Here is a 21,855-nt window from a genome sequence, read left to right as displayed (position 1 = left end):
TAAATTATGTCAGCATCTATCAGGTCACCAAAACCAAAAACTTGGGGTCTTCTTAGTTTTCTTTCTTCCCCATTCGCGCTGCTGCGCCCTTCCTGTGCACACGGAGTGCGGATGAAGCAATGGGAGGAAAGGGTTGCAGCTTGTATGTTATTATCAAATGGCAGAAGTTATTTGAAATTGGATAGAAAGTTGTAGCCCCAGAAATGGATGGGTTTGGCTCATAACACACACAGTGACACAGCCGCTTGTGAGATGTTTGAGGTGTGTATGTGTGTGCGTTTGCGTACTCCTATGAGACTTCTTCGTACTGCTGGGTATTTTTCTGTGTCTCTTAAGGACAAAACTGGTGCAGAAGCAAGGAAATTCAGGTTATGCTCAAATTGTTCTTTAATATAGCAATTGTGTTGGAACAAATTTGTGTTTTCAAAACAAGCGTTATAGAAGAACTGAGTGTATTCGTGTGTGAGTGTAAACAACAGAAATCCTAAATGATCTCATAAATATTCAAGGAATGAAATACATATTATAAAGCATTCACACACACATATACACCCAAAGCACGAGATTCAAATGATTTTACCAAGTGCTATCAAACTTTTTATCAAGGATCATTTCATAGCTTATGAAAACTTTTCCAGGGAATAGAAAAAGGGCAAACTCTACAACTCATTGTATCGGGCCAGAATAAGTTTAATACCAAAACCAGACAAGAAAAGTACAAATGAAAGGAAATTTACAGGCTAACCTTAGAGGATTAAAAGAGCACAGAACATAGAAGAATCTGAAACAAAATACTAGTAAACTAAGGGGCTCCTAGGTGGCTCAGTCAGTTAAGTGTCCAACTTCGGCTCTGGTCATGATCTCATAGTTTGTGGGTTCAAGCCCTGCATTGGGCGCTGTGTTGTCAGCTTGGAGCCTGGAGCCTGCTTCAGATTGTGCCTCCCTCTCTCTCCGCCCCTCCTCACTCATGCTCTGTCTCTCAAGAATAAATATTAAAAAAAAAAAAAGAAAAAAAAAAAAAAGAAAAATCTGTCCAGTGAAATTTACCACATTAATAAAGGATGAAAAAAAATTATGATCTCAATAGATACAGAATCATTTAATAAAAAGCTAATATTCACTCATGATAAAAGTACTAAGCAAACCAAGAGGAAAAGGACATTTTTTTTTTGAAGTTTATTTTGAGAGACAGAGAGAGCCTATGCACACACAGGCCAGCGTGGGGGACAGGGGTGCAGAGAGAGGGGGAGAGAGAGAGAGAGAGAGGATCCCAGGCAGGGTCTGCACTACCACCACAGAGCCTGATGCAGGCAGGGCTTGAACTCACAAACCATGAGATCATGACCTGAGCCGAAATCAAGAGTCAGATGCTTAACCTACTGAGCCACCCAGGCACCACAAGTAGAGATTTTTAAACCTGAGTAAGGCTATCTACCAAAAACCTATAGCAAACATTCTTAATGGTGAAATATGTCACCTAGTGGTAAAATGTTAATGATGAAATAGTCCCTTTAAAATCAGGAATAAGGGAAGGATTACTCACTATCAATGCTTCTGTTCAACACTTCATCAGGGGATCTAGCTAGTGCAGTAAGATAACAGTGTAATAATTAGAAAGGAAGAAACAAAATTGCCATTATTTATAAATGATATGATTACCTATTTAGAAAACCCAAAAGGACCTACAGATACATTATTAGAATAAGAGAGCACAGCAAGGTAGCTGGACATAGAATTAACAAAATTACATTTTTATATTCCAGCAACAGTTATAGAACATAATTTTTAAACAGTAGCAACAAAAAATATAAAGTACCTAGAAATAAATGAACAAGATGTGGAAAGACTTGCTCTTGGCCATGATGGAGTAGTAAAGACCAGATCCAGCCTCTCAGTTGAAGCGATTAAAAACGACTGGTCTGCATATATGAAATAAGTTTTCAAGACACTGGGCATGAGGCAATGAAGGAAGAATCTCTGAGAGATGGGAAACAAATGAGGCGATCTTAGGGATTGCCTTGAGGGTTCCCAGATGACCGTGTAGAGCACCATTTGGAGCCCAGAGGACTCTGAGCTGAGAAGGTGAGTTTGGGGAGACCAAAGTGGCTAGAGTTTGCAGGACAGAGTATTGTAGAGGAGTAAGCTACACAGAGAGAAAGAGGATTCCCCTCAAGTACCCAACAGGATGTTGATTAAAGAAATAAATGTGAAAGTTGCAGAAGACTATATGCTATAATATAATGCCGTTGTATAAAGCTCCAAAACAAGGGGAAATACAGACTATTGTTTAGGGCAATGTGTACATGTGGTTGTGGTGAAAAAGACAAGGAATGAGGAAATGATAATTACAACAATCAAGACATTAGTTACCTCTGGGGTGGAACTGTCTCTACGGAGAAGGATCCAGAATGGTTTCTAGTAATGTTCTGGTTCTTACATTAGGTGGTGGGTGGTTCATTTTATTATTAAGCCTTCCTATACTTCACATCTATTGCGTGTATCAAATAATAAATACCTGTACAAAATTCAGAAAAAATTGGGCACGAAGATTTGTAAAGAATGCCTTTCCTTATGCAAAATATTCTCAACATGACATTGAACAATAGTTAAAAGATGACAACTCTTCTCTCCCTGTTTCTAAAGCCAGCAAGTACTGGATTATCTTCTATTGTTCCAATGACTATAATAATAGCAAAGGCCAAGGAGACGTCTTTCGTAGGAGAGTTGTCATGGAATCAGATTTGTGATAAAGAAATAAATAATTTATATGCCAGACTGTCCGCCAGAAGAAATACAGAGACAACATCCACAAACAAAAAATCAAGAACTTTTCTTTATACCGGCAATAATCACAAAGAAAATACCATCAAAACATTCACAACAGTCGCATCAGCCATTAGTGATTTTATTGACTCATTTACAGGACTCTGACCAGGGAAATGGTGAACATAACATATACTTTGAGGCACCCACATTGATCTTACTACAGGGTCCCCAGGCCCCCTCTGCAGGCTTCATAATAGTGTACTTTCATCCCATGCAGACACTTCCTCTGCAAATGCAGCCAGGCCTCAGACTGTCCTCAGCCACTGCTCTCAGGCTACTGATTACAGACCAGCAGCCTCCGCTTCCATTATCCCAGCAGCTGCCTAATGCATCTGAACCACAAAATGGGCCCTCGCTTCTTTCTTATCCCAGCTCCATCTTCATAAAGGGTAACAGACAGACAGAAGTCCCCAAGGGCACAAAATCTTTCTTTCCAGACAATTTTAAAGGAAAGTGGGGAGAAAGATGCATATGTGCTAATGGAACCTCTATGGCTGAAACAATTTATCTGCAGATGTGCCCTGACTAGGCACACAGCCATCAATCTGTTGTGCTGCCGTCACTGAAATTTATGATTCTGCGTGAGAGGTGATGTGTCTATCTGAAGTTGCAGTCAGGGCTCTTTCCCCTTTACTAAGGTGGCACTTGAGCCCGTAATTATAATAAGCTCGTACTTCTACCCACCTTAGATTCAGTGAAATTTCCCATTTTCTGAACTACTTTCTCTCACAGACTCCGTGCTGGTCTCTAAGACCTGAATGGAGGGAAAAGAAAAACATCAAAATTAAAGTGACAATGTAACTAAGGGAGTGTACTGGGAGAAAAACAGGACATTTTTATGATCCCCAAACTGGGGGATGGGGGGTGAAGCATTTCAGGGAGAAAATCAGGAGGAGCGACAGCATAGAATCACGCCTCTGACCTCTGTGCTAGGCATTGCACTATTGACACGCGCACACGCTCAGGTGGGGTCCAGAGGGATCACAGCATTTGAAATTTCATTTGAAATCTGCTAGGACTAGTTTTTAGGAGTATCTAGACCATAGTTAGCCAGAATTTTTTAAGGAAGCAAGAGAGTTAGGTTTAAATCCTGGCAGGTCCAGCCAACATCAGAACGACTTCCTGTTCTAGGTAGCGCTGGGCACAGAAGTCAGTTGATTTTTTTGGTCTTCTTTTGAGCTCTGCTGATTCCTGCTGGTTTGGGGTAAACAGGACATGCTGGAGCATATGTTCTCTGGTACCTCTTGCTCTCATCAGCCAAGGAAATGATCTATAACAATGCCGAAGTACCTTTTAAGTGCTTCTAAGACAGCTTTAACGGTTTTGGGCAAAGGACAGAAAGCCTCAGAGAAACCATAAAACACAATCCATATGGCACCATAATATTGTTTTGTTCTGGGAATTCTGCCCTTAGACAAAACCACACGGTCATGAATACATAAACAACCACTTTTTGAGCCATCTAACAAAGACTGAGCTCTGCTACAGAGCAGTGAGCCTCAGCCTGGGGGAAATGGGGGGCAAGTGGCCAAGCCAACCATGGCACGTGCTTCACTTCTGAGCGACAATGCAAATCCCAGCTGGGAAGAGTCCATGGTGGAAGACAGATCTTGTCTGTAATGGCCTCATCTGAAAAGCTATGCAGCAAATAACTCTGCAAACAAGTATCAGGCCAGGGCACCAGGGTGGCTCTGTTGGTTGAGAGCCCAACTCTTGACTTCGGCTCAGGTCATGATCTCACGGTTTGTGGGTTTGGGCCCTGTGTCGGGCTGTGCGCTGACAGCAGCAGAGCCTGCTTGGGATTCTCTCTCTCTCTCTCTCTCTCTCTCTCAAAAAAAAAAAAAAAGGCATCAGGCCATACTGCCTAAATGGGTGGGACAACTGGTGGCATCTACACTTTGGACACTAAGCTCTCTATAGACTTCGAGAGAAGGACCAGGATTAAGACTCTGAGGCAGAGTCTCTGAAGACATTTGAGCTGCCATCTCTTATGGTTATTTCCTGAGTGGCTGTGAAAGTTAACGGGATGAAGCCTTCGCTATCAGCACAGAGAAGGATCCAGTGTGAGTCTGCAAAGTGAAATAAACACATATGTAATTTAGAATATCTCATCTTATTCTTTAAAGAAAAATAAGACAAATACTTTTTTGAGAGTAAGAATCCAGTAGTTGGTAATACTGAACCTGATTATCACACGGATGGGAATGGGAAGCTGGAAGGACTGAGTCCTACTTAGGGTGAGGTCATTGATGACTTAGGCATAGCTAGGGGACATCCACTTTTACCCAGGCTAGGCATTTATCACTTCGTGCTATGCATATGAGTGTGCATGTAGTGCCCACGTTGTTAGGGGTTGTGTGTGGAGCGTCCCTATCTACACGCTCGTAAGCAATTTCTCCAGAAACTATGTGAAGGTGGGAACAGTTACTCTCTGGAGGAAGCTTTATTCTTTAAGTTCATACCAACCTCTAGACAGCTTAGGAGGCTGAGCCGACTGCAGATAGACTAGAATGGTCCAGATAATCCTGAATGGTTTGTTCTGGGGTAACCTAGGGCCAATAGCATAACACAAGCCTGTGACCTTCTCTGGTTCTTTCAGATGTACTGTGCCTCACTTCTGAAAATTTCACTTCTGAAAATCTACACTTTCCAAAAACAACATGTAAAATATGCAGAGAGGTCTTTATTAGTGCTATTGATGATGCCGAAAATTGGAAACCACTTAAATGCCAAAGAAAATATGGCAAAGTACAATATGGTACACCCAGAATGGAATATTAACCCCACCCAGGACAAATGACAATTATGATGTCATATCACAGATGCATGTGTCAAAACAGGAAAAAGCTGATGCTGACATATTAAGGGGGAGAAAAAAATGAAACAAATTCCATGTTCAATGTGGTGGTGGCTTCCATTAAAAGAATGAGGCATAAAAAAACCATCCTGTGCACCTGATGGTACGGGTATGACTCAGTCCTCTGGCATTTGGGAATGGCCTTCACATCCACATGTTTGCTCCCTATTGAAATGACACCTCCTTTAAGAAATGCTGCTATGACCTTTATGTTTAGTGTAACAGGTATATATGAGGTTTTTATGTCATTTCTTTGCAGCTATTATACATTGCTTTGTAACTCTTTTCTAGTTTTTTCCTGTGTACATTTAGGTCTTCCAGCTAGAATATATATGTAAGTTCCTTAAGGGCAGAACCCATATTTTCTATAGCCTTGGGTATATAGTAGACAATTAACAATACCTAATTATCTAGTGAACCGCTGAGTGGTTCGTCATCAATGAAAATTACAAAGTTACAAAACAAAAAATGGTAGAGGGAGGGGGTGTGGGGTAGAGTCAATTTCTGAATTTTACCTACCATGGAGCATTTCAATAAGAGAGAGGCCAAAAGTCTGCTGAACTGTACTGAGCCTTAGTTTGCCATTGCAGAGAAGCACAGCTCTTTTTTCAACAACAGGACCTACATAATGAGATTTCTTCAGATATAAAAATAAAAGTTGTTAAACTGATTGCAGAAGCAACAAAGTTAACATTTCTTAAAACTAGAATGTGTAAGTAGTTTTTTTTTAAATCCTATTTACTATTAGTCTAACTAAACCAGTTGTAAATAAGGAGATTTTGGCTACATTATTTAACATAACAAAAAGATTCGATCCCAAAATATTTATGGCTTAAATACCATGACATCCCTACTTAAAGTATTTTAGGAAATTGTTAAAAAAAAAAAAAAATGAAGCAATAGGGGTGCCTGGGTGGCTCAGCTGGTTGGGTGGCTGACTTTGGCTCAGGTCACGATCTCACGGTTCGTGAGTTCGAGCCCTGCGTCAGGCTCTGTGCTGACAGCTCAGAGCCTGGAGTCTGCTGTCTCTCTCTCAAAAATAAATAAAGATTTAAAAGAAAAATTTAAAAAAAAATGAAGCCATATGGCAAAATATTAACAAGAGTTAAATCCAGATGATAGGTGTAAAAGATTTCGTTATTTAGTCTTTCTTTATGTTTACAATTTTTCATAATAAAAAATTTTAATTATTTTAAACTATTCTTTGGTTCTTTTAAAAACCTACATCCTGGGGTGCCTGGATGGCTCAGTCAGTTAACTGTCTGACTCTTGGTCTCGGCTCCAGTCATGATCTCATGGTCATAAGATCAAGCCCGCTCGGCACTGACAGCACAGAGACTGCTTAGAATTCTCTCCTTACCCCCTCCCCCTCAAAATAAACATTAAAAATAAAGAAACAAAAACCAAACCTATACTTTTGAGTTGGTCCAAGAGTAGTAGTTTTAAGAAAAAACTAATTGAGGGGCGCCTTGGTGGCTCAGTCAGTTGAGCATCAGACTTCGGCTCAGGTCATGATCTCACAGTTCATGAGTTCAAACCCCATGCGGGCTCTGTGCTGACAGCTCAGAGCCTGGAGCCTGCTTCAAATTCTGTGTCTCCCTCTCTCTCTCTGTACCTCTCCCGCCACTCATGCTCTCTCTCTCTCTCTCTCTCAAAAATAAATAAACATTAAAAAATTTTTTTAAAAACTAATTAAAAGACCTCTCTTAACTATTAGATAATAACTTACATATTACTTATCAATGATTTCGATACCAACTTTCTGCAAATATCTTTTAAAATGAAGATATAAAAGTCCACAATCAAATCAGTGTGATATTGGTAAAGTTCTAGATAAAGAGATCAGCATTATAGTAGTTACAATATGGAGAATTCAGAATTAGATCCCAGTACATATAAGTTTATATATGACAAATGTGTTAGATCAAGTTCAGTGGGATTAAAGATGGATTCTTTTTTAAATTAAGCTCTATGCCAACGTGGGGCTTGAACTCAGGACCCTGAGATCAAGAGTTGCATACTCCACCTACTGAGTTAGCCAGGCCCCTGAAAGATGTATTTTTTTTTTTAATGTTTACTTATTTATCTTTGACAGAGAGAGCGTGAGAGAGAGCACACACAAGTGGGGTAGGGACAGAGAGAAAGGGAGAGAATCTCAAGCAGGCTCTGTGCTGTCAGTGCAGAGCCTTACGTGGGGCTTGAATTCATGAACCACAAGGTCATGACCTGAGCTGAAAGCAAGAGTTGACTGAGCAACCCAGGCACCCCATCGAAAGATAGATTTTTAATAAAGCTCCTAGCACAATTGGTTATCTCTCAGAAAATAAAAGTGGACCACACACCAAAATGTAATGGAAGATTAAAAATTTAAATGTAAAAACTAATATAATAAAACAATGCAACCAAATCTAGACTATTGCATGTATGTTAATTTCTATAATAAGCAAAAAACTCTTATAAACTGATAACTCAACAGGAAAAAAAAATGAACAATAGGCAGTTCATATTCAGCGGGCCAAAAACCATGAAAGACATACTCAAGTTCACTAACAGTAAAGGAAATACAAATGAATGAAAGTAAAAAGCACTTCACACTTATCAGATTGGTAAGGATGTGAGGAACAGGAAGTCTCATAGGTTGAGAGTGGGCATATGATGATACATTTAGTAAAAAATCTCTGAAAGGCAATCTGGCAACTGTATTAAAAGTAGAAATGTATATGTACTTTTCAAATTTGCGCTTCTACTTCTGGGAACCAACCCAACAGAAATAAAAGTAGGAATACAAATAGATACATAAAAGAGTACGACGAGAGCCCTGCTTGGAGTGACGAGAGCCCTGCTTGGAGTGACTGAAGAAGTGAAGAAGTAAAGGCAACGTGAACGCCTATCAACAATGGACCACCTCAATAAGCAGCGTCCTCTCAGCGTGAAGAGCGCAACTTACGACTCCATTTTTGTAAAACAATGACAAACCATCAGCCCCGCATATAGGCCTATAGATACAAAGAAGTGTGTACGATTATATGAGTTATGAACTAAAATATGGAGAGAACCACAGTAAGCTGCCATAAAGTGAATTATGGCAGGGGGCAGGGCCAAGTTCAATGGAGAAAGAAAGTGTTCGTGATAAAAACAGGTAGGCTAGGGGCGCCTGGGTGGCGCAGTCGGTTGGGCGTCCGACTTCAGCCAGGTCACGATCTCGCGGTCCGTGAGTTCGAGCCCCGCGTCGGGCTCTGGGCTGATGGCTCGGAGCCTGGAGCCTGTTTCCGATTCTGTGTCTCCCTCTCTCTCTGCCCCTCCCCCGTTCATGCTCTGTCTCTCTCTGTCCCAAAAATAAAATAAACGTTGAAAAAAACAAACAAACAAACAAACAAAAAAAAAAAACAACAACAAAAAAACAGGTAGGCTATAATCCCATTCGTGTAATGTTTGCATACGCATTACATTTTTTTTAAAATGGACCTTTCTCTCTGCAACGCATAAGGAAAAGTCTCCCATAAGATGGCACAATAAGGAAAACTCTTTTTTTTCCTAAACAGAAATTGCCAGAATGAGTACCGTCATTCATATTTTACAGCATGCATGTGATACGATCACACTATACACTGGTATGTGTGCCCGTCTGGCTGGCAGCCAACCAACCCAGAAAGGTATTACAACTTGCCTGTGACATAACATGCCCAGTTCAGTGAAGTTCGGCTAGAGCACCATCTTCCTCATCAGTGGATTTTTCTTGCAGTACCCACTGGCTGCAGGAGCTTTTCTGTATAGTGGTAGCTCCTCAAAGGAGAAGTTACCTGGTAAGTGATGTGCACGTAAGGCAGATCCCGAGACAGTGGATACACAGGAGAGGACTTCTTCCCATTATGCAGAGCGTCTGTGAGTTCAGAAAGACATCGCTGCACTTCAGTCAGGGTCCTAGACAAAATTTCCATTTCCTTAGACAGTCGGTAAGTTTCCTTCTCCTTCTGTGAGTTCTTGCTTTGAGGCAAATTAGGAGGTTCCGGAGCGCTGGTGTGGTCTGGTGTGCTGCTGGACCTGGGTGGTGTTACTGAGCGGTTAACGGGCTCAGCATCTAGAGTTCTGAGAGCTATGGAGCCATCACAGATACTGCTTGGAGGGCTCCTGATTTCTTCAATAAGGGTTCTTCCAGGCCTTTCGCATTGACTACGGCTGTCAGATGTGCAGAGCCCTCTGTTTTGGTGACACAAATCTGGGGAAAGACTTTCAAGTAGCTTTTTTCTGTCTATTTTACTTAATGGAGTACTGAAAGTAGAGTATCCACTCTGGTTTTCACTCGACGTTACTGGCAATTCTTTTTCCAATGTTACTTCTCTAACAATCAAACGAATGATATACTGATCAGTCTTTGAAGAAGGAAGAAAAGCTGAATCAGTGGATTTTTGTCTTCCAACCAAAATTAATAATAACTTATCTGTCAAGAAACACATACCTTTTGGTCTTTCACTTTTCTCAAGTTGAATCTGCTGGATGTTTGGTATAAACGATCGGATGACAGAATAGATAAAAATTATATTGGAAGTATTAGAAGCCACTGCTACCACCTGAGCTTTAAGATCAAATGTTATTAGATCAGGAACAAGAATGCCTGGAATGGTGACTTTTCTGGTCTGTGTAACCTCCTTCTCAAAGGTCACAAGGACCAGATGTGAAGAATCCATGCCAGTTCCTGTCAAGTAGTCTTTTTTTCTTAGACAAATAAGAGAACTACCCTCAGACTTTGACGTATTGAAATGCATATGAGTTAGATCCAGAGGATCTGAAAAGGAAGAAAGGGGAGAAACGGATGTTTCAACACTTGTTTTAGAAGCAACTGCCCCCTTACCCGTGGTGGGTACTTCATCAATAACCGGGAAAGTACACAGACAAGGGTCTTCACCGCTAGGTGGAACATCAAAGATTTCAGATGCATTTAAGCCACAGATCTTATCTAGTGGGAGCTCAGTGGCTACAGCGACCTGTGAGTCCACGGTGGCTCTGATGGAGCGCACAGAGCTGTCCACATCAAACACTGGGTGGAAGGAGCACCTGCGAAGAGTCTTCTGAGCACTGTCCCAAATGTAGGAATGCAGGCTGCTGCCAGCTGCCACCACCAGCCTCTGGCCATCCTGGGTCCAAGACGCACAGTGAATGAGGCCCTGGGTGTCAATGTCCGCGTTCACCCGGGAACTGTCGCAGTGAACACTGTGGAAAACGGAGACACGCTGCGCCGTCAACACAGCCAGGACAGCACTTTCTGGATGCCACACACAGCCCTGGGGAAGGACAGGGAGTGATTCTCTAATCTCACAGGTCTGAGACATCAGCCGTTTGTTCGTCCCCGTACTGCTGGGACACAGCTGCCACACAATGACACGCTTCTTGTGCTGCACAGCGAGCAGAGCAGGCATGTCAGCTGTGCCAGGTGGGGCCCAAGACACTCCATACACATGTTCAAACTGTCCAATGACCTCTGAGTCCCCAAACCTGGCCTCTCCACTGTGAAGCTGTAAATCAGTCAGGACTACCTGGTTCCCATTAGTCCAGACAAGGCCATGAAGTGGGTGTACTGCCTGATACAACGCATTCAGCCCAGTCCTGAGAAGTCTTCCTTTTCCCAACTCCATCCTCTTTGATAAAGGGTATCTGAAATCATTAAGAAGGAAAGTTTTACCATGAGACTATAATCAGACAAATCCAAAACGTAGGACATTTTATAAGACAATTGGCTTAGGCCTCTCACAGGTCAATATTTCAAGGGGATAAAAGGTCAAAGGCATGTGACAGATTAAAAGACATGACTGAGCCATAACAAGCAGATGTAACATATAAACTTTGATCAGCTCTTGAATTGAGGAAATAAAACTTTCTTTTTAATGTTTGTTTATTTTTGAGAGAGAGAGAGACAGAGACAGAGTGCAAGTGGGGGAGGGGCAGAGAAAGAGGGAGACACAGAATCCAAAGCAGGCTCCAGGCTCTGAGCTGTCAGCACAGAGCCAGATGTGGGGCTCAAACCCAGGAACCTCGAGATCATGACCCAAATAGAAGTCAGATGCTTAACCGACTGAGCCACCCAGGTGCCCCGGAAATAAAATTTTCTATTAAAAAAAAATATTTTTAGAATTGGAGAAATTTGAATATGCAATAGATATTAGGAGATACTGTGGAGTTATTTTCTTTTTAAAAAAACGTTTATTATTTATTTTGAGAGAGTGTGTGCAAGCGGGGGAGGAGCAGAGAGAGAGGAGAGAGAGAATCCCAAGCAGGCTCTGCTCTGTCAGCACAGAGCCCCACGTGGGGCTCTAACCCATGAACCATGAGATCATGACCTGAGCTGAAATCAAGAGTCAGATGCTTAACCAAATGAGCCACCCAGGAGCCTTAGAGTTCTTAATCTTAAGTGTGAACACGGTATTATGGTCATGTAGGAGAATGTCCTTGCTGTTAAAATATGATGTTGTAGTATTTGGGGTAAAGTGTCATGATGCCTACAATTTAGCCAAATCCAGAAACACCAGGGGCACCTGGGTGGCTCAGTCGGTTGAGTGTCCGACTTCGTCTCAGGTCATGATCTCACAGTTCGTGGGTTCGAGCCCCTCATCAGGCTCTGTGCTGACCCCTTGCTCGGAGCCTGGGGCCTGCTTCAGATTCTGTGTCTCCTTCTCTCTCTGCCCCTCCCTCACTCACGTTTTGTCTCACTCTGTTTCTCAAAAATAAATAAATGTAAAAAAAAATTTTTTTTAAAATCAGAAACACCAAACCCTACACATTTTATATAGAAACACAGAGAGATAAAACAGATGTAGCAAAATGTTAATAAATCCTGAATCTAGATTGAGGCTATATTGATATTCCTGGTACTTTCAACTTTTAAGTTAAAAATTTCTCAAATTAAAATATTGAGAAAAACCTCTTTCACCATCTAATTTCTATTCTTCTTTCACTGCCAAGTCAAGCATTAACTGATATTCACATCTCTGCCTTTATTAGCACTTATTTCCTCAACTCCCTTCAAAATGGCTTTTACCTCCTCAGCGAAATGACACTCAAAGAGTCACTGTTGCTATTTCTACTTCACCATATTCAAATAGCACTTAATAATTTTCAGACCATTTTCACATTCCCTATCACATTTGCTCCTTGCAACAATCTTTTGCAAGAATACAAAGTAGGTTAGGGAAATATTATCTTCAATTTTTTTCATTCTTAAGGTTTTTGTTTTTTTTTTTTTAAGGAATTTAAATTACTAAAGAAGTACATGTTCACTGCAATGAAATTGAGACAAACCAGAAGTTTCTATAATAAAATGAAATGTTTCCTCCTACCCCATGCCAACACATCCCCTCCCCAAACTCAAGTCCTTGATAAAAGCACTGTTAACAATTTGGTGTGTAGCCTCTGAAACCATTAAAGAAACTTATCCAAAAAAAAAAAAGAATTGTATATGTGCTAAGTTTTTTTTTTCTTTTAAACAAAAAAAGGGGGTTTAAGTCAAAGTTCCTGGGTACTAACAACAGAATCCACTCTGGCTAACTTAAGTAAAAAAAAAAAATCTCAAGAACCAGGATCAGAAAAACAAGCAGAAACCAAGTGAGGCTAGCTAGACGGAATAAACCATGGCTACCACTCTCTCAACACATCAGTGGCTGAGAATCTAACTTCACTGCCCCTTCACTTGATAACAATTGCTTAAGATTCCGAATAGGGGTCCAGGGGGAAACTTCCCACTGGCTTGGCCTAGCTTCCAAGTCCTGCTCTAGCTGCCAGGATGGGGAGGAAGAGGGGTCCCCACAAAGGCTTCTGTCATAAGGGACGGGGGTTCTGCTTTCCCACCAACACTCACACAAAGGGCAGCTGCCCCCAAATTAGGAAGGGGTTTTTAAAAAAGGACCAACAATAACCACAGGGATCTCATATGTTACATACTATTCACTAATTTATTTTAAATCACGGGTACTTTTTCAAGTCAGTAACAAACAGATCTTCCTCAATCTTTTAAGTAGCCCCATTAGTAGCTGCAAGGTATGCCGTAATGTACTCAAAGATTCCACTATAGGTGGGAATTCAGCTTGTGTCCCAACTTTTTTCTAGATGTGGATAGGGTCCACAAGTTTAGTTAGTACTCAGCCCCTATTACTGTTCTCACATGTCCTTCTTTCCAGTGTCACCTACTCTCGTGTTTTCAATTGTTACCTCTGTTTATTACTGTCAGATCTGCTGTGCTACAATGCTATTCAATTATATGTTAGGCTTCACATTATGGCTGATATTAGCCCTGCCCACATTCATTTCAAACTGGACCTGCATGAGAGGAAAAAAAAAAAAGGCCTTTTTTGCTCTCCACAGCAGCTCCTCAATTTCTGTTAATGGATATCGCCATTCTCACATTCACTCAGGCTAAAAACTCAGGACTCCATTTGACTACTCTCCTGCCTTCTCAGTTGGTGACCAAGTCTTTTTTTTTTTTTAATTTTTTTTTCAACGTTTATTTATTTTTGGGACAGAGAGAGACAGAGCATGAACGGGGGAGGGGGCAGAGAGAGAGGGAGACACAGAATCGGAAACAGGCTCCAGGTTCTGAGCCATCAGCCCAGAGCCCGACGCGGGGCTCGAACTCACGGACCGCGAAATCATGACCTGGCTGAAGTGGGACGCTTAACCGACTGCGCCACCCAGGCGCCCCAGTTGGTGACCAAGTCTTATTAATTCTTAGAACTGTTCCTGAACCCAGTCCTTCTTATCATTCCCACCAGCACTATCCTGAATCAGATCGCTGTTACTGCAAACCTAGTTGGCTGTAATAATTGCCTCCTACTTGGTTTCCCTACCTCTTTCTTTCTCTAGTCCATCTTGTGCAAAACCAGTCTTAAAATATCCTTTTAAGTATATCATTTATCAGCTTAAAAATTGGCAGATGTTAAAAACAAAATTCGGGACACCTGGGTGGCTCAGTCAGTTAAGTGTCTGACTCTTGATTTTCAGCTCAGATCATGATCTCACATGGAATCGAGGGTTGTGGAATCGAGCCCTGTGTCAGGCTCTGTGCTGAGCAAGGAGCCTGCTTGGGATTCTCTCCCTTTCCCCCACCAAATAAACATTAAAAAAAAAAAAAAAATGGCAGATACTACCTACTGCCCACAGCTGCACTGTTCAATACAGTAGCTACTAACCATATGTGCTTTGCAAATTTAATTAAAATAAAAAACCAGTTCCTCAGTCACACTAGTCTTTTTCAAGTGGTCAACAGTCACATGTGGCTAGTGGCTATCACATTGGGCAGAGGAGAATAGAACATCTCCATCACTGAAGAAAGTTCTGCTGGGCAGCACTGTCCTATAAGGATAAAGTCTGAATTCCTCAGTTGGGCATTCGAACCCCTACCCATTGCGGACCTCCTATCCCTCCAGTCTTATTTCTAGTTGGTCATCTTCATAGTTACAATACTCGGCCCATTCAAAACACTCAATCAATGACAGGGGAACTGATGGCCCAGCTTAATTACTATCTCTTCAAGGGGTCTTCTTTAATCATCCTGCTAAATCTGATACTTTCCTCCTCTTAACTCCTATAGCCTTACAGCCTACAGCTCTCATGTGACATCTTCAGTTTATTATCTGCAATTACCAGTTACTCTTTCATGTACTACCTCACATTTCACAACTAACACACAAGGTCTTTGAGAGTAAAAATGAGACTTAAGTTAAAAACTTAACTTCTTTGCCTGTCAAGTATTTTCAGATGGAATGCTCTGTATCCATTACATCATAAAAGGAGTTTCTAATTGGGTCACAGTATTGCCAGGGGTTGTGTTGTGATCACATTTTTGTTGCTTTAGGCTCTTATGCTACTGTAAGTAAACCTCTTTGGACTATATTTGGACATGCTTTCTAAGTCTGTTAAATAATCCCTCCTCTTTTTTTTTTTTTTTCAATTGAGAGAGAGTGCGAGTCAGAGAGAGGGGCAGAAGGAGAGAGAGGGGGGGAGAGAGAGAGAGAGAGAGAGAGAGAGAGAGAGAGAGAGAATCTTAAACAGGCTCCACTCAACTCGGAGCCCAACAAAGGCTCTATCTGACCACCCTGGGATCATGACCTGAGCCGAAATTAAGAGTCAGGCTGACTCATGCTCCCTCTCAAATTGAAAAAAAAAAAAAAAAAGAGTGACTATGTCACCCAGGTGCCCCAATAATCCAGCCTCTTAAAACAACCAAAACAATGGGGGAATATATATTAAGAGATATTTCCCTCCCCTACTGGTCCATATAGTCCTAATGCAGCCATATAATAGCATTTCTCATTTCCTATATGGTAAAAAAAAAAAAAAAAAAAGGTTAAGCAACCATACATATTAGCCATAGTTTACATATACATATTAGCACAAGTTTCCAGGTCTTAACTCATACTTGTCATTTAAATCATGACGACAAATAATCAAACAATGTTAATAAATCATACATTTATATAATTGTTATATTTTATAAAATTAACACAGGATTTTACAACAATCAAACATTTTCTTCCTAGGATAGTTCCAGGGGAAAAAACATCTTTATTTTGAGTGATTATTATAATGTAGAGTCTGTATCAGTGCCACAGTATGAAAATCTTTCCTTGCATCATCTTATATACAGAACCTGGTTTACTGTGGCTTTAGTAGTGAGCTTCAAGTTCAAGTGCATCAAAAGCTGGCTTTGCCTTTGTATTCAGCCAAAATCTATTTGGCTTGGATTTTAGCCTTTGGAAAACTGAACAGCCTAATGCTTTAATGTCATTTTCTAGCATCCCTGAATGTGTGTGTCCACGCATATTTAAGATACATAAGGTCAGATAAGAATAAGGCAGTAATGAGAATAAATTGGATATTCTAATTTATCTAAATAAGTATTTACTTTCAAATATAGACAAATATGATAAGCATTCTTTATTTAAAGGGCAAAAATTGTACCTTCAGGTACATTCTATTTCAAAATTCTATCAGTGAGTTGATATATATTTGTATGTGTAATAATGGTTGCAAGAATAAAATGTTGCAACAATAAATGACTGTGAAAGATTAATTTTAGGACAAAAAACAAGAATTTTCACCTAGTTGACTTATTGAGAAACAGAGTAGCATAATAAATAATATTAACAATATTATTATATTGATAACAAATAAATATTAAAAATATTATTATTTATAAATAAATACTAACAAAGAGTACACTAGCTAAATAACTTAATGAAAAAACATTATATTCTTTTTGACCAACAGAAGTTTGTGAAATTTAAATAAAAATATAAAGCACAGGGATAGAAATGAATTGTAATTATCTTGGTAAAACTGTTCATTAAACTAGCATTCATTAAACAAAAAAATCTTTAAGAACTGTGTTTAACTCTTAAAGTTTTTTAAAGATTTTATTGTTATTTTGTTTGTTTTTCATTGCCTTTTTTTTTTTTTTTTTAGTGTTTATTTACTTTTGAGACAGAGAGAAAGAGAGCATCAGCAAGGGAGGGGTAGAGAGAGAGAGAGACAGGGAAATACAGAATCTGAAGCAGGCTCCAGGCTCTGAGCTGTCAGCACAGAGCCTGACGCAAGGCTCGAACTCACGAACTGTGAGAACATGACCTGAGCCGAAGTCAGACACTTAACTGACTGAGCCACCCAGGCGTCCCATCATTGGTTTGTTTTGAGAGAGGGAGAGAGAAATCCCAAGCAGGTTCTGCACTGTCAGCAAGCAGAGCCCAAAACGAGGCTCGATCTCACAAACAGTGGAAGCCAAGAGTCAGATGCTTACCTGACAGCCACCCAGGTACCCCAAAGATTTTGTTTTAAGTAATCTCTATACCCAACCTGGGGCTTGAACTCATAACCCCAAGATCGAGAGTAGCACATTCCACTGACTGAGCCACAGCCAGGCATCTCCTCACCACTCTCTTCTTAACCCCCCAAATTGACACTATTACCACCTTTTTAAAACAGCTTTCACCAAGGCACCAGTGCCATCTATGTCATTGAACCCAGTGGACATTTTTCAATCCTGTTTTACTGAGTAATATGTGTCAAAGACAGAACTTGAGAAGTTGTCTTTGGACTCTACATCCACAGAAACGTATTCTCTACCAAACTGCCTGGTGATTTGCTTTTAACTCATCTGCAAGTTATTTCTCACGCCTCTTTGCTGGCCTTATCCTTGTTTGTAGAGTCTTTTACTAAGAAGGAATTGTCTACTATGCTTCTACACATGATGTCAGATTAAGTGGGTCTGTAGTGGCTTGCTAAATGGAAAATAAGTCCCTTGTCACTATTAATGAAGAAAACTGCCATCTCTAGCCCACTGGTCTTATATAAGATAATATATGTTTTCCTCTAATATCTACTCATGCACTTTTAAAAGACTTTTATTGATAAATAATGCATGATACATTTTCCTAGGCAGAGAAAATTCCTAATGGGCCAATTATATCAAAGGCAATTTATATATGTTTTAGGCTACCCAATTCAGTCTAATGTCATTGAGGGTGTATATGGCCAGGGGTAGCACAGAATAAGGATTTGTAAATAAGAGAAAAACAAACATGATAATGTTACTAACATTTTTAGAAGAATTAATTTTAATATTTTCACCCTTGGTAACAAGAAGAAATTTGGCACATTTTTCTCAAAAACCTAGCAAAAATTACAAAAATCTGTTGCAATCCTTTGTACTCCATTGCTAGTTTAGGTCCTGACCACCTCTCCCTCTTTAGCAGGCTAGAACAAGAAGTCTTCTGGATACCAGCCTCTTCCTTCCCACAGAGCCTGGATGCTTTATATGATTGGGTAGAATCATCTTTTTAAAAAATCACAGCTATGGTCAGGGGCACCTGGGTGGCTCAGTCGGTTAACCATCTTGACTCCTGATCTCAGCTCAGGTCATGTCATGGTTCGTGGGATTGAGCTCCACACTGGGCTCTGCACTCGCAGCACAGAGCCTGCTTGGGATTCTCTCTCTCTCTCCCTCTCTCAAAATAAATATATAAAACATTAAAAAAAAAATCACAGCTATGCGCATTTTGTTCTTCTGCTCAAATACTTTGTCTCTATAGTCTACATATATAAAAAAGTTCTTTCAAATGTCTTAGCAAGGTATTTCAGTCTTTAAATTATCTGAGATTGATATACCTTTCCAACCTTCTATCCCTGATCATAAAGGGCATGCTGAGGAATTTGGAGGAACCAGCACACATTCACATGACAAAGCACAGGATGGACCTGACAAGGAACAAGGCTGTTTTTTTGTTTTTTTTTTTTTAATGTTTATTTATTTTTGAGAGACAGAGAGACACACACATACACAGAGCATGAGCAGGGGAGGGGCAGAGAGAGAGGAGACACAGAATCCGAAGCAGGCTCCAGGCTCTGAGCTGTCAGCACAGAGCCTGATGCAGGGCTCGAACCCACGAGCTGTGAGATCATGATTTGAGCCAAAGTCGGACACCCAACCAACTGAGCCACCCAGACGCCCCAGGCTGATAAGTTTAATGAGGAGTCATGAGATAGTTTGAATTTCTCACAATGAGAAAGTAAGCCAAGTTTGTAGCTACTTCCGAAGAGAAAGAGTACCTGATTCAAGAGATCTTTCTTTCTTTGTTTTTTCTTTTTCTTTTTTTAGAGAGAGCAAGAGTGGGAGAAAGCGGGAGAGGGGCAGAGGGAAAGAGAGAATCACAAGCAGGCTCAACGCTGGCCATGGAGCCCAATGCAGGGCTCGATCCCACTATCCTGGGATCACGACCTGAGGCGAAATCAAGAGTCTGATCCTCAACCTACTGAGCCACGAAGGCACCCCTCCAGAGATATTTCTAATGCAGATTGAATAAATAATGACATCAGGTAGGATATGAGTGGTGAGGAAGAAAAGGGAATTGAGGATAACATGTAGACTTTTGCTTAGGAAACTGTTGAACCATTAATCAGAGATATAGAAGGCGGAGTGTGCTTCAAACATTGGAAGGGTAAGAAATTTTGTATTAGATCTGCCTCATCTAAGATGTCTATAGGCAGCAATGTGCCTTAGGCAGTCAGAGGTTAAGGATTTGGGAGTCACTGTCATAATGTAGATAGTTAAAGCCAAAGCAGTGGACAGTCTGGCTGTGAAAGATCAGAGAGCCAAGAGGACAAAGGTTGAAATAGCCTTTAGGTGTCCCCCAATTATTTTGTATCCTTTAAAATATCTAAATTCTGCCTGATGCTAACTGTATACTTGTTAGTCTCTCAACCCTCAGACTATAAGATTTCAGGGAGTTTTAGGGAATGAAAAGCCACTGTTTTATTAGTTCAGGGGAGAGATGGTCAGAATCAGGACCTGCTGCTCAGCCTATGACCATTTAATTCTTGTTTTTAATCTCTAAAGACAACTCATGGTGAGAATCAAGGGGCTTAGGCAAACTGGACCATTTCCAGTAGGTTTAAACAGAACTACCATAACCTCCAACTTGTTTTTCTGTTTGTTGTGTTTCGACTATAAAATAATTTCAAGTTCTTCACACTTTTTAAAAAAATTAACACACAGGAAAGGTAAAAAGCTAAATTCACGAAAAACCATTCATCCAAAGGGAAAAAATTATGACATCTCTCTGGCTTTTTTTTCTTTCTATGTAGTTTTGGTTAAAAAATTTTCAACCATACTGTACAGTTTCATATCACGATTTTTTCACTTATTATATATTAGCATTTTCCCACGTTACTTAAAATTTATAAATTATTTATTTATTTATTTATTTAAATGTTTATTTATTTTTGCGAGAGAGACAGAGTGAGAGCAGGGAAAGGGCAGGGAGACAAGGAGACACAGAATCTGAAGCAGGCTCCGGGCTCTGAGGTGTCAGCACAGTGCCTGCCCCACGTGGGGCTCGAACTTGTAAACTGTGAGATCATGACCTCAGCCGAAGTGGGACAGCTTAACCGACTGGGCCACCCAAAGCGCCCCTACAAATTATTTTAAAAAGCCACTTAATATGCATTTAGTGAAGTCGCATTTTTCCTCACTGTCGAGACACCTGGTTGTGCCAACTTTATCTTATCATAAATAACTCTGTGATAAGGGTCTTTATGCATAAAACATGTTCTTCATTTCCGATGGCTTCTTTAGGATATATTCCCACAAGTATCACTAATGAGTCACATGGAATATATTCAAACGTTTAAAGCCACCCCTCGCTCATCCTCAGCCGCTAGCCCTTCGCACGCGAGTTCCCTACTCCCATTCTCCCCATCCTCTCTGCACTCCTGGGTCTCCTCCCCACTCCCCAACAAGTACTGGCCCCTCCATCTCCCTCTCCGCCCACCCACAGCCTCCCAAAACCAGCTAGGCTTAGGCAGGAACGGACACAACAATACCTTTGGCCTGACTGCCCACAGAAAATAAGACTCCCGGGTCCTGCGGATCTGGAGCCCTGAGCGAATACCGGAAGTATCGGCTCCCAGGCCACTGATAGGTGAGCGGTAACTTGGCAAGCCCTACAATGCCCTCTGCCTATTGGTTAGGGTCCTTCCCTCTGACCAATAAGCTCTGGAACTGCCGCACGGATCTCTGGGAGTTGTAGTTTTCGTGTAACTCCATCTACAGTAAACCAGCAACAATTTCTCCCTCAAGAAGGGTAGAGCCTTCCCTCACTTCTCGATTCTCTTAGTCTGAGAAGGGGTACAGGATCCCTAGAGTACGGTTTCTTAACTTTGGAGAGGAGATGGGGGTCAGGGGAATGGGAAGGTGTTGAGGACTTCTTTTAAAATGTGATAAAATCTCCCCAGAAAAATGTTCTTATCTGTACACAAAACATTGTGCATTCACTGAAGCCTGTCCATAGACCTGTCCGAGTTACAAACTCCTGTTCTACACTTACTGGCCATAGCCCAGGGACCTAGTGTGACACCAGACTTTAGACCAGCTACACACCTGGAGACTCTGGGCCATGCCGTGGAGCAGCCGATGGGGAATTTCAGATCCTGACCCTCATAGTACAGTTGACCGTCGTCTTTCCTGAACAAAACATCCAGTTTTGGTACTTCAGCGATGCTGATAACCTAAAATCTCTTACCTAAACACCTGGGAGAATGGGGGTAGGGCGGATGGAAGAAGAACACTTTCAGGGCCCACTCTGGCTGCCTTTACTCAGGTTTTTCTCCCCGTGCTTATATTCCAGTGCCATTTA

At 41.0% G+C, this 21,855-nt stretch overlaps 1 protein-coding gene across 2 annotated transcripts; it reads right to left on the bottom strand.

The window, feature by feature from the left end:
* Window positions 1-2,884: 2,884 nt before the first annotated feature.
* LOC122497399 (WD repeat and coiled coil containing) lies at window positions 2,885-21,122 on the bottom strand. Of its 2 annotated transcripts, XM_043604440.1 has the most exons (4): window positions 21,044-21,122; window positions 9,484-11,332; window positions 6,203-6,320; window positions 2,885-4,895 (listed from the first exon to the last, which is right to left on the bottom strand). In XM_043604440.1, exons 2-4 carry the CDS (start codon window positions 11,311-11,313, stop codon window positions 4,768-4,770), a joined length of 2,076 nt encoding a protein of 691 aa, XP_043460375.1. In that variant the 5' UTR covers window positions 11,314-11,332; window positions 21,044-21,122; the 3' UTR covers window positions 2,885-4,767. The 2 variants fall into 2 exon arrangements, 1 of the variants encoding a protein (XP_043460375.1); XR_006301098.1 differs by lacking the exon at window positions 2,885-4,895 and having other exon boundaries at window positions 6,213-6,320; window positions 9,351-11,332; window positions 21,044-21,117.
* Window positions 21,123-21,855: the final 733 nt, after the last annotated feature.

This window comes from Prionailurus bengalensis, chromosome A3, assembly GCF_016509475.1.
Source record: "Prionailurus bengalensis isolate Pbe53 chromosome A3, Fcat_Pben_1.1_paternal_pri, whole genome shotgun sequence".
NCBI classification, from domain to species: domain Eukaryota; kingdom Metazoa; phylum Chordata; class Mammalia; order Carnivora; family Felidae; genus Prionailurus; species Prionailurus bengalensis.
Note: the sequence above shows the minus strand (reverse complement) of the source record. Positions and strands in the feature narration are given on the sequence as shown.

Coding starts and splice junctions, on each gene's coding strand:
- LOC122497399 (XM_043604440.1), bottom strand. CDS start 11,313: ATGGAGTTGGGAAAAGGAAGACTTCTCAGGACTGGGCTGAATGCGTTG. Junction 6,321..9,483: donor ACGTGCACATCACTTACCAG/GTAACTTCTCCT, acceptor TTATATCTGAAG/AAATCTCATTATGTAGGTCC. Junction 4,896..6,202: donor TCTTATTGAAATGCTCCATG/GTAGGTAAAATT, acceptor TTCACTTTGCAG/ACTCACACTGGATCCTTCTC.